The following is a 12,502-nucleotide window of genomic DNA, read 5'->3' as shown; positions in this document are numbered from 1 at the left end:
GAGTAAAATCTTATTTTTTTAATATTTCAAATTTATGGTGCATAAAAAAAAAGAGAAAGATGATTTTGGGGCAATTTAAGGTCATTTTTTTTTAGACATGAAATTATTGGCCCCATTAAGCTACTGGTAAACTCTCTGTTGCCTAATTAGTCATTAGGGGGGTGTCCAAGCGGTTCTGAAGCAAGTCCCAAAATGTTTACCTTAAAATAAGCTCGGGGGTTATGCACAAAAAAATGCAATTCTGCAGGGAGAATGGAATGCGAGTTTGCAATAATTGCAACTTGCATTCGCACAAGCCAACTCGCACATAATTGGCTTGACCCTTAGTAGCTTGGCAATTGAAAAGGGTCAACAGTAAATGGTGTCTGCCCATGTTTTGCAATCTATATGTTGTATATAAGTCAATACTTTGTAGAAATACATATCGTTTATCTATAAATATGTATAGCATTTTATAATACAGGAGGGTCCTGCTTTATGGAATTATGCTAATACAGTGGTGGTCAGTTTTATATCCGTTCATTTTTCTTTTCTTTCTTTTTGGAGACTGTTCCCTTTTTTGAAGGGGGTTGACTAACTTAACTGGATTGGAGAAGGGCACAATTACAGAATAGTACAGTTGCGCAGTGTCCTAGCCTCTTACTTTTAATCAGTGGTTCAAACTTTTGAATCACGGCACCCAAGAGTATCAGCATTTTTTTCACGGCAGACCTAGGATAAAAGTTTTTTTATTAATTTAAAAAAATTTTTAGAAATGGAAGCCAGTTGTGCCTACCTGTCATCCTTAGGTTTAATTATGTGTTGGTGTACAGTTTTGCTTCTGACGGTCCACGTTTTGTGATTGGCAACCACTAGCACTAGTTTTGCCTATCACATAAATGATTTGATTTGGTCCGGGACCACTAACCCGAGGCAACCATGCATGAGCCCTGCAGCACCCTAGGGTGCCCAGGCACACAGTTTGATAACCACTGCTTTAAATGTCAAGTTAGATATTATTACATACTGTATATTGTAGTGAGCAAGGTACAATATGTCTGTGGCTGCATAGACAATGTTCAAGTTTAAAGCAATTTTTGGTTTATAGCGTGGGCCTAGAAACTAACGCGCCATGTGTGCATGATCCTCCTGTATGTAAAAAATATATATATATATATATATATATATATTGGCTGAACATTTTTTTCTTCGGTTGGCTTGTTTTTAAATAAATGTCTCTTATCCAACAGTGAATTCTATGAAATATCCCCTTCCTTTTTGCATTGCGGGAACTCCAGGATCAGACTGTGATTGGGAGCTGTCACAGTGTTTAGTTAATAAGGTTAGTGTAGTTTCATGAAGATACTTTTGTATTGCAGTTTTTTAAAATGTATGCTAATCATAAAATCACACCTTGCAATTTCTGCATTGCAAGGTGTGAAATGACTATGTCATTAATGGACATTTTTTTAAATAATTAGTTGTAAATTAATTAAATGGGGTTTTTCCTGATTTTTTTTATAGTAATATATAAGCCCCAAATGTTACAAAGAACCTAATTTATTTGCCCTCCCTGGTCAGCAGCAAGCACAATGATCGGTTCATGTAAAAACCATTTGCCTGTTTTTTGTAATTGTAGGGATTTTAAAATTTGAGAGGATTGTAATGTGATTTATATCAGTACAAAAGAAACATGGTGCTTTTTCAAGTTGCAAATATTTTATCTTGGCTTAATTTTTATCTGTTGTGGTTCATCAGGTGACATCACCAACACAGGAAGAGTTACCCAATCTGGAACGCCCATTCTTTCTGCGGTCTAGATGTGACTCTGGAGCACCACTGAGCAACTTGACATCTTCTCCAGAGCAACATAGTAAGAATATAGGGAAATTAATTTTAGTAATATGTTGTTTCTGATTATAAATAATATATTTATACCATGTGTATTCATTTAAAAGTGTTTTTTTGTTTTTGCTTTGTTTTTGATTATTCACTCTTGAAATACAGGACCAGGAATAATAATAAATTTGTTTAATAAGTGCCCTCTATTATTGCCCATACCATTTTAAATGGCATACCTTTTGAGATCTTATTGGGTGCAAATTTCAGTGCATATCGACCCAAAAATATTACTGATCTGCATATGGATTTAGATTTGTGAGATACAGCCCTATTCGTTCATAAGCAGAGTTTCCGTGAGTGATACCTCCGTAGTGTCAGGTCCCGAAAGGAACAAGTAGCGTTATCTCGTGGGTTTTTCTTTTTATAAGTACCCTGCACATTTTTAGCCGTAATTATTTTAAATATGAAAACAGATAGCGCACAGCAAGATAGCTGCTATTGTTTAGTAAGTTAAGTTATATTGGCGGGTTTACAACTCACTAGCTATTACATCTGGTTAATTGTACGTTTACCATAGTAAGAGTTGGGACACCGAGCGATATTGGTCGATTTGTGGTGAATTTGCCAATATAGTCATTCTATGAAATACAGTGATTCGAAACTCACCAGAAACATGACAGATTTTCCAACTTTTACTCTATGACATTTCCCCCTTTATCTATACTCTTTAGCAAGGTATATCTAACATGTATGTTTCTCTATCGTCCTAGTGGATGCTGGGGTTCCTGAAAGGACCATGGGGAATAGCGGCTCCGCAGGAGACAGGGCACAAAAAGTAAAGCTTTAGGATCAGGTGGTGTGCACTGGCTCCTCCCCCTATGACCCTTCTCCAAGCCAGTTAGATTTTTGTGCCCGGCCGAGAAGGGTGCAATCTAGGTGGCTCTCCTAAAGAGCTGCTTAGGAAAGTTTAGCTTAGGTTTTTTATTTTACAGTGAGTCCTGCTGGCAACAGGATCACTGCAACGAGGGACTTAGGGGAGAAGAAGTGAACTCACCTGCGTGCAGGATGGATTGGCTTTCTTGGCTACTGGACATCAGCTCCAGAGGGACGATCACAGGTACAGCCTGGATGGTCACCGGAGCCTTGCCGCCGGCCCCCTTGCAGATGCTGAAGTAGGTCCAGAATCGGCGGCAGAAGACTCCTCAGTCTTCTAAAGGTAGCGCACAGCACTGCAGCTGTGCGCCATTTTCCTCTCAGCACACTTCACACGGCAGTCACTGAGGGTGCAGGGCGCTGGGAGGGGGGCGCCCTGGGAGGCAAATGAATACCTATTTTGGCTAAAAATACCTCACATATAGCCTCCGGAGGCTATATGGAGATATTTAACCCCTGCCAGAATCCGTTAAGAGCGGGAGACGAGGCCGCCGAAAAAGGGGCGGGGCCTATCTCCTCAGCACACAGCGCCATTTTCCCTCACAGAAAGGCTGGAGGGAAGGCTCCCAGGCTCTCCCCTGCACTGCACTACAGAAACAGGGTTAAAACAGAGAGGGGGGGCACTAATTTGGCGATATGCTTATATATATATTAAGATGCTATAAGGGAAAACACTTATATAAGGTTGTCCCTATATAATTATAGCGTTTTTGGTGTGTGCTGGCAAACTCTCCCTCTGTCTCTCCAAAGGGCTAGTGGGTCCTGTCCTCTATCAGAGCATTCCCTGTGTGTGTGCTGTGTGTCGGTACGTGTGTGTCGACAGGTAGGAGGACGATGTTGGTGAGGAGGCGGAGCAATTGCCTGTAATGGTGATGTCACTCTCTAGGGAGTCGACACCGGAATGGATGGCTTATTTAGGAAATTACGTGATAATGTCAACACGCTGCAAGGTCGGTTGACGACATGTGACGGCCGACAAACAATTAGTACGGTCCAGACGTCTCAAAAACACCGTCAAGGGTTTTAAAACGCCCGTTTACTTTAGTCGGTCGACACAGACACAGACAGGGACACTGAATCCAGTGTCGACGGTGAATAAACAAACGTATTCCTTATTAGGGCCACACGTTAAAGGCAATGAAGGAGGTGTTACGTATTTCTGATACTACAAGTACCACAAAAGAGGGTATTATGTGGGATGTGAAAAAACTACCATAGTTTTTCCTGAATCAGATAAATTAAATAAAGTGTGTGATGATGCGTGGGTTCCCCCCGATAGAAAATTATGGGCGGTATACCCTTTCCCGCCAGAAGTTAGGGCGCGTTGGGAAACACCCCTTAAGGTGGATAAGGCGCTCACACGCTTATCAAAACAAGTGGCGGTACCGTCTATAGATAGGGCCGTCCTCAAGGACCAGCTGACAAGGCTGGAAAATATAATAAAAAGTATATACACACATACTGGTGTTATACTGCGGCCAGCGATCGCCTCAGCCTGGATGTGCAGAGCTAGGGTGGCTTGGTCGGATTCCCTGACTAAAAATATTGATACCCTTGACAGGGACAGTATTTTATTGACTATAGAGCATTTCTATATATGCGAGATGCACAGAGGGATATTTGCACTCTGGCATCATGAATAAACGCGATGTCCATAACTGCCAGAAGATGTTATGGACACGACAGTGGTCAGGTGATGCAGATTCCAAACGGCACAGTATGGCCGTATAAAGGAAGAGGACTTGTTTGGGGTCGGTCCATCGGACCTGGTGGTCACGGCAACTGCTGGAAAATCCACCGTTTTTTACCCTAAGTCACATCTCTGCAGAAAAAGACACCGTCTTTTCAGCCTCAGTCCTCTCGTCCCTATAAGATCATATCTGCCCAGGGATAGAGGAAAGGGAAGAAGACTGCAGCAGGCAGCCCATTCCCAGGAACAGAAGCGTTCCACCGCGTCTGACAAGTTCTCAGCATGGCGCTGAGACCGTACAGGACCCCTGGATCCTACAAGTAGTATCCCGGGGGTACAGATGGGAATGTCGAGACGTTTCCCCTTCGCAGGCTCCTGAAGTCTGCTTTACCAAGTCTCCCTCCGACAAGGAGGTAGTATGGGAAAAAATTCACAAGCTGTATTCCCAGCAGGTGATAATTAAATTACCCCTCCTACTACAGAAAAGGGGTATTATTCCACACTATATTGTGGTACTGAAGCCAGAAGGCTAGGTGAGACTTATTCTAAAAAAATTTTTTTGAACACTTACAAAGGTTCAAATTAAGATGAAGTCACTCAGAGCAGTGATAACGAACCAGGAAGAAGGGGACTATATAGTGTCCCGGGACATCAGGGATGCTTACCTCTATGTCCCAAATTTGCCCTTCTCACTAAGGGTACCTCAGGTTCGTGGTGCAGAACTGTCACTATCAGTTTCAGACGCTGCCGTTTGGATTGTCCACGGCACCCCGGGGTCTTTACCAAGGTAATGGCCGAATTGATGATTCTTCTTCGAAGAAAAGGCGTCTTAATTATCCCTTACTTGGACGATCTCCTGATAGGGGCATAGTCCAGGGAACAGTTGGAGGTCGGAGTAGCACTATCTCGGATACTGCTACAATCAGCACGGGTGGATTCTAAATATTCCAAAATCGCAGCTGATCCCGACGACACGTCTGCTGTGCCTAGGGATGATTCTGGACACAGTCCAGAAAAAGGTGTTTCTCCCGGAAGAGAAAGCCAGGGAGTTATCCGAGCAAGTCAGGAACCTCCTAAAAACAGTGCATCATTGCACAAGGGTCCTGGTAAAAATGGTGGCTTCCTACGAAGCAATTCCATTCGGCAGATTTCACGTAAGAACTTTTCAGTGGGATCTGCTGGACAAATGGTCCGGATCGCATCTTCAGATGCATCAGCGGATAACCCAATATCCAAGGACAAGGGTGTCTCTCCTGTGGTGGTTATAGAGTGCTCATCTTCTAGAGGGCCGCAGATTCGGCATTCAGGATTGGATGCTGGTAACCACGGAGCCCAGCCTGAGAGGCTGGGGAGCAGTCACACAAGGGAAAAATTTCCAGGGAGTGTGATCAAGTATGGAGACTTTTTCTCCACATAAATATACTGGAGCTAAGGGTAAATTTATAATGCTCTAAGCTTAGCAAGACCTCTGCTTCAAGGTCAGCCGGTATTGATCCAGTGGGAAAAACATCACGGCAGTCGCCCACGTAAACAGACAGGGCGACACAAGAAGCAGGAGGGCAATGGCAGAAACTGCAAGGACTTTTCGCTGGGCGGAAAATCATGTGATAACACTGTCAGCAGTTTTTCATCCCGGGAATGGAAACTGGGAAGCAGACTTCCTCAGCACGACCTCCACCCGGGAGAGTGGAAACTTCATTGAGAAGTTTTTTTCCACATGATTGTAAACCGTTGGGAAATACCAAAGGTGGACATGATGGCGTCCCGTCTGAACAAAAAACGGGACAGGTATTGCGCCAGGTCAAGAGACCCTCAGGCAATAGATGTGGACGTTCTGGTAACACCGTGGGTGTACCAGTCGGTGTATGTGTTCCCTCCTCTGCTTCTCATACCTAAGGTGCTGAGAATTATAAGACGTAGAGGAGTAAGAACTATACTCATGGCTCCGGATTGGCCAAGAAGGACTTGGTACCCGGAACTTCAAGAGATGCTTACAGAGGTCTTATGGCCTCTGCCGCTAAGAAGGGACTTGCTTCAGCAAGTACCATGTCTGTTCCAAGACTTACCGCAGCTGCGTTTGTCGGCATGGCGATGGAAAGCCGGATCCTAAGGGAAAAAAGGCATTCCGGAAGAGGTCATTCCTACCCTGGTCAAAGCCAGAAAGGAGGTGACCGCACAACATTATCACCACGTGTGGCGAAAATATGTTGCGTGGTGTGAGGCCAGGAAGGCCCCACAAAGAAATTTCAACTCGGTCGTTTCCTGCATTTCCTGCAAACAGGAGTGTCTATGGGCCTCAAATTGGGGTCCATTAAGGTTCAAATTCGGCCCTGTAAATTTTCTTCCAGAAAGAATTGGCTTCAGTTCCTGAAGTCCAGAAGTTTGTCAAGGGAGTATTGCATATACAAACCCCTTTTTTTGTGCCTCCAGTGGCACTGTGGGATCTCAACGTAGTTCTGGGATTCCGCAAATCACATTGGTTTAAAACCAGTCAAATATGTGGATTTGAAGCATCTCACATAAAAAGTGACCATGCTCTTGGCCCTGGCCTGGACCAGGCGAGTGTCAAATTGGTGGTTTTTTCTCAAAAAAGCCCATATCTGTTTGTCCATTCGGACAGGGCAGAGCTGCGGACTCGTCCCCAGTTCTCTCCCTAAGGTGGTGTCAGTGTTTCACCTGAACCAGCTTATTGTGGTGCCTTGCACCTACTAGGGACTTGGAGGACTCCAAGTTGCTAGAAGTTGTCAGGGCCCTGAAAATATGTTCCAGGACAGCTGGAGTCAGAAAATCTGACTCGCTGTTTATACTGTATGCACCCAACAAGTTGGGTGCGCCTGCTTCTAAGCAGTCGATTGCTCGTTGGATTTGTAACACAATTCAACTTGCACATTCTGAGGCAGGCCTGCCACAGTCTAAATCGGTTAAGGCCCATTCCACAAGGAAGGTGGGCTCATCTTGGGCGGCTGCCCGAGAGGTCTCGGCATTACAACTCTGCCGAGCAGCTACGTGGTCAGGGGAGAACACGTTTGTAAAATTCTACAAATTTGATATCCTGGCAAAAGAGGACCTGGAGTTCTCTCATTCGGTGCTGCAGAGTCATCCGCACTCTCCCGCCCGTTTGGGAGCTTTGGTATAATCCCCATGGTCCTTTCAGGAACCCCAGCATCCACTAGGACGATAGAGAAAATAAGAATTTACTTACCGATAATTCTATTTCTCGGAGTCCGTAGTGGATGCTGGGCGCCCATCCCAAGTGCGGATTATCTGCAATACTTGTACATAGTTACAAAAATCGGGTTATTATTGTTGTGAGCCATCTTTTCAGAGGCTCCGCTGTTATCATACTGTTAACTGGGTTTAGATCACAAGTTGTACGGTGTGATTGGTGTGGCTGGTATGAGTCTTACCCGGGATTCAAAATTCCTCCCTTATTGTGTACGCTCGTCCGGGCACAGTACCTAACTGGCTTGGAGAAGGGTCATAGGGGGAGGAGCCAGTGCACACCACCTGATCCTAAAGCTTTACTTTTTGTGCCCTGTCTCCTGCGGAGCCGCTATTCCCCATGGTCCTTTCAGGAACCCCAGCATCCACTACGGACTCCGAGAAATAGAATTATCGGTAAGTAAATTCTTATTTTCTTGGCTTCATCTGCCATCCTCTGGTACATCACAAACTTGATGTCACCAGGTTTGATTGGAAAGCTTTTCATGTTACTCAGTTAAAACACTTTTCTTTAGAAGATCAAAACTGCGCAGGATAAGGTACATGCATTCTAGTTAGAAATAGAATACGGATTTTATATGCCACAAAGATCATCTGGTGTTTTTTTAGTGCATTCCACATTTAAATACCATTATAATTTAATAGAAGCAAGAAAATAGTGGAAAAGGTGCTAAATCCATTTTTTTTAAACAAATGTTATCTTTCCACCACGCTGGTGGCTTGATCATTAACTGACCTGACAGGTCTGCAGACAGTTGCACTTTGGTGGTTAGCCGGAGGCCAGCACACACGGAAGATTCAATGAAATGATTTTGCTACTTTCATAAGCGCAATTATGGTAGCCAAGTTTCTGCTCGTTCCTCACAAAGCCAACAGAAGTCATTCTATCTCACAGTTTCAAGCATTCTGAGGCATCAGTGACCTGTATGTTTACCAAGAAATGTTATATGAGAAACTTTAAATGATGATTCCAAAAATATGTGCAAATTCTCAAAAGCCACATTTTCAATCCATCAATGTTTTACATATGTACTATTATTTTCTTATCTGTTTTTAGGTATTATGAACACAAATAAGGTATCCAAAGTTCGATCCAGACTTCAGATGCAAGTACCAGCAGCCCCTGCACCAATAATTGATGCGTATTCCAGGTTAAGACCTGTGGATGATGCATTCAATCCATTTGAATCTCCTAAAGACAGCAACCTCTCATTAGGGGTTGGGTATTGTAAAACCACCACCACAAGCGCTACCTTGATTCCTGATATAAACGAAAGCAGGGGGGAGTTTTTTCTACAGAGCAGAGAAAGAGGCCCTGTAATACTGAAACCGCAAGAAAATTGTGTTGTGTCAGCACATATACAGCCAAGCAAGTGGGCAAAGTATCAGAACGTTTCTCCCAGATGCTCACAAAATATAGATAAGAGAGAGGGTAATGATTTTTGTGCACAGAGTGTTTTTAGAAATGCAGACGGAATAGAGGGTATCCAGAATAATGAGTTGGAAATGGTGGCGTCATCGCACATTGGTCCCCTAAGGGACACACTTGGATACCAGAATGGTGAAAATTCTGGACCACGTGTGCAGCTACTCGCCAAATTCCTTGGCCCGGCTGATGGATCTTTACCTCCTGTGGGAAGAAAGAAAATACCCTCTCGTGACACAGCAAATGAGCAGGTTTGTAAATAGTCATGCAAATACTACATGTTTTGATTTTGACGATATATAAACATTAATGAAAGACAAAACCTGCTGGGTTACTTAGATGTGACCCATGTAGGCCCATTAGCCATGTTCCTCATCCTATATAGAACTGCCTCTCTATAATAAAGGTTATTCTCTAGAAAAGAATCACGTTTTTTCTTTCATTTCCTTTTAGACATTGGGATAGTGGGTATAGGTGGAACTTTGAGTTCATGCCCAGGCTCCTCCTCCCTCATATCTTGCCTGCATCCCCCTGATGCCAGTTTGACTATACAAACCCCAAGGATAAGGAGGAAAGGAGAGGAAGAGAAAACCAGCACAAACATGTAATACCAGGTACAACAACTAACCTGACACAAGTTGCCAGGAAAGGGCAGGTATCCCCCAGCTAGCCTGGCGTAAGAGGGAGCGACATGGATTTAGAAAAAAAGATTATCTCCTGCCCCCCCTATACCCCGCCTGCATCCCCCTGAAGCCAGTTTTTCCTTGGTCCCTCAAGGCCCATGGCACAATATAGGTTAGGGGGCAGTTAGCTTTATAGTTAAATATTTTTTCTTTCTTTTCACTGTCATTGAGCAAACCAACGGTAACCTTGCTAGCACTGCCGCCGACTACTCCAATGGACTCCACTGGCGATAGATGCACTGACCACCCCGCCAATGACAGCAGCCACCCATGCAGCACACGGGGGATCAAGGTAAGCGGCTACCCACATCAGGGAAGTCAGCACTTTAGCTGCAATACTGCCAGTGGGGGTAGGGGGGTTTGTGCCCACTGGTGGTCCTGGCGATGGTACACATTTCTCTCTGCGTTACCTCTAGACCACCAGGGACATATCTGTAATTGAGGAGGCGGTTTCTGGCGGCAGGTTCTTGGGGTTTCCAGGTGGGGGTGGAGCCTCTATCTGTCTACCAAGCCCCACCCTTTCGGCTGGTGCCTATCCTGAGTTTTCCTGCCAAGAGTAGCTTCTCTTCTCCCACTGCTGCCATCTTGGAGGCTATTTTCACACAGCCTACCAGCAAGGAGAGAAGTACTCCTGCCTCCCACTGTTGTGGTGTCAGGTTTGCTCATATCCCCTTCCTCACCTCTTGGTGCACTGTTGTGCTTATTTATACCTGTATGTGTGATATTTATGTTCCTTCCTTGCACAAATATACATCTATAAGAGCAAGTGAACTGAGGACCTGATTGTGGGTTGGATCAGTTATGCGATCCAAACTGAGTTTCCCGACGGTCTGGAAACTGTGCATGCGCAGGACCTGTTCTGCGTATGTGCAAAACGGGTCCTGCAATCGCATTGCAGTAATTTAGTGTCAATCAGGCAGAGGCCTTTGTGCGGAGGTGCGTGGGCCCCCATTTTCCAGGAGTGGCAAGGCCAAGGACTACGTCCCAGATGCGGTTTCCTTGGTCTCGTAAGCTGCACTGTGACTGCTAGTCTGAGTAAGCTCAGGCTTACTCAGCATGCAGTCTCAAATGAACAGTTCTTCCAGAACTACGATCGCATCGCAGTTTAGAGAACGCAAAGGCAGGAAGGAGGCGGTATGCACTTCTTGCATTTGCATTGCTATGGATTGCATACAGAATTAGGCCCTGAGTTCTGTATTGCTTACTGTGTCAGTTTGACACAGTTTATTATTTTTCTTGTCTGTTAGCATTGGCATTTAACATAATTGTGAACAAGGATACGGTTAGTTAATCAGTGTATACTAACTTTATTGCCTACTGTTTATTTACTTCAGTCACTTTGCTGTACTTGGAGCCTAAATTGTTCATCACTTGAACCACTTATTCTTTTATTTGTGGTTCTTTTGTTCATTGCTCTCTTGATCCTACACACATACCTGTTCAGTTTATTGCTATTTGTGTATCATTCCTTCGTTAGTTAAGTAATGTCATCCAAGAGGTCCTCTGCTAAATCCTCCCATAAGGAAATGGGTGCTTCTGTACTGCATTCATATACATATACTGCCTGTAAGAATTTTTTTTTCATGCTTTGTTCAGAATCAAACTGGCATATGTGACTGTTGCTCTGCGGGAGTATCCTGATGTGCCCCCCCCGCCAGAACCAGATTGGGCAGCCTCGCTGTCCCTCGCTATGTGGAAGGTAGCCTCTCAGCTAGCTGCCTCTCAACTTCCTCGGCCCCCTGCAGCCTTTACAGAGGTACTGCAGCAAACCTCTCATCAGTCTCCTGTAGAGAACCCCCAGCAATCTCTCTCAGAGCCAGCCTGGGTTCCGAATTTGTCACATTCAGTGCATTGGTTGGTCCAGGTTCCTTACAACACTTACTGGGACCTACAGCCAAACTCACGTCATCCAGACAGGGAACCACTATACTTCCTCTTCGACGAGGACATTGCGTCTCAGGCTTCTGATGTGGACTCTTTCTCTGTACAGGAAGATCACATGACACAGAGCAGACGCTTTGGTTAAGGCGGTGATATCTGTCTTGCAGATCAAGGATGCGGATTAGGTGGTGGCTTCAGAAGCACCCCTATTTAAAAGTAAGACAAAAGATCCTTTCATCTTCCCACCATCTACAACCAGACATTCCCAACCTCGGTACTCAAAACTCACTAAAAGTCCTGGTTTATTTATATCCAGACTTCACAGATTGTTAAATCAAAATAACTGAGGTACTAGTTAAGTCATCGGTGCTATGCATGGATATCAATAAAACCTGTACTGTTAGTGTTCCTTGAGGACTGTGGTTGGGAATGCCTGATCTACACATACCGAGCAGAGGCTTGATCTCATCCTAACAAAAAGCTGTTGTTTTCCAGGTGTACCTCTCCTTTCTACCCTCTTCCACCTCCACTCCTAATGCCGGTGTGGCTGTGCTTCCGGCCCTTGCCTCAGCTGACTCCTTGGACGAGAGTTTTAGATCCGGGGCCCGTTGTTCTGAACTTCCCTCCATGGTGGATCATATAAGGGAGGCTTCCACATACCTAGGCGTGGCAGCCCTTGATTCTGGCACCATTGAGTCTTAGAATTTGGCATCTTCGTAGAGCTAGGCGGGCACTTTGGCTGCTCAATTGTAATGCTGATAGTAAATCCAAATAGGCTCTATTCCCTTTTTCATAGATGTCCTCTTTGGTCTGGAATTGGACAAGATTGTGGCTACAGTGGCGGCT

General features: G+C 44.6%; 1 protein-coding gene across 6 annotated transcripts in view; it reads left to right on the top strand.

Annotated features, from left to right (window-relative positions):
• ZGRF1 (zinc finger GRF-type containing 1) overlaps positions 1-12,502 on the top strand; it is a 363,865-nt gene that overhangs the window by 192,301 nt on the left and 159,062 nt on the right. For all 6 annotated transcript variants that reach the window (XM_063920146.1, XM_063920145.1, XM_063920142.1 and 3 more), the window contains exons 9-11: positions 1,230-1,321; positions 1,738-1,852; positions 8,724-9,343. In XM_063920146.1, the coding sequence (XP_063776216.1) occupies positions 1,230-1,321; positions 1,738-1,852; positions 8,724-9,343 (827 nt within the window). The remainder of the gene's footprint in view (positions 1-1,229; positions 1,322-1,737; positions 1,853-8,723; positions 9,344-12,502) is intronic.

The sequence above is a fragment of the Pseudophryne corroboree genome, chromosome 1 (assembly GCF_028390025.1).
Source record: "Pseudophryne corroboree isolate aPseCor3 chromosome 1, aPseCor3.hap2, whole genome shotgun sequence".
NCBI lineage: Eukaryota > Metazoa > Chordata > Amphibia > Anura > Myobatrachidae > Pseudophryne > Pseudophryne corroboree.
Note: the sequence above shows the minus strand (reverse complement) of the source record. Positions and strands in the feature narration are given on the sequence as shown.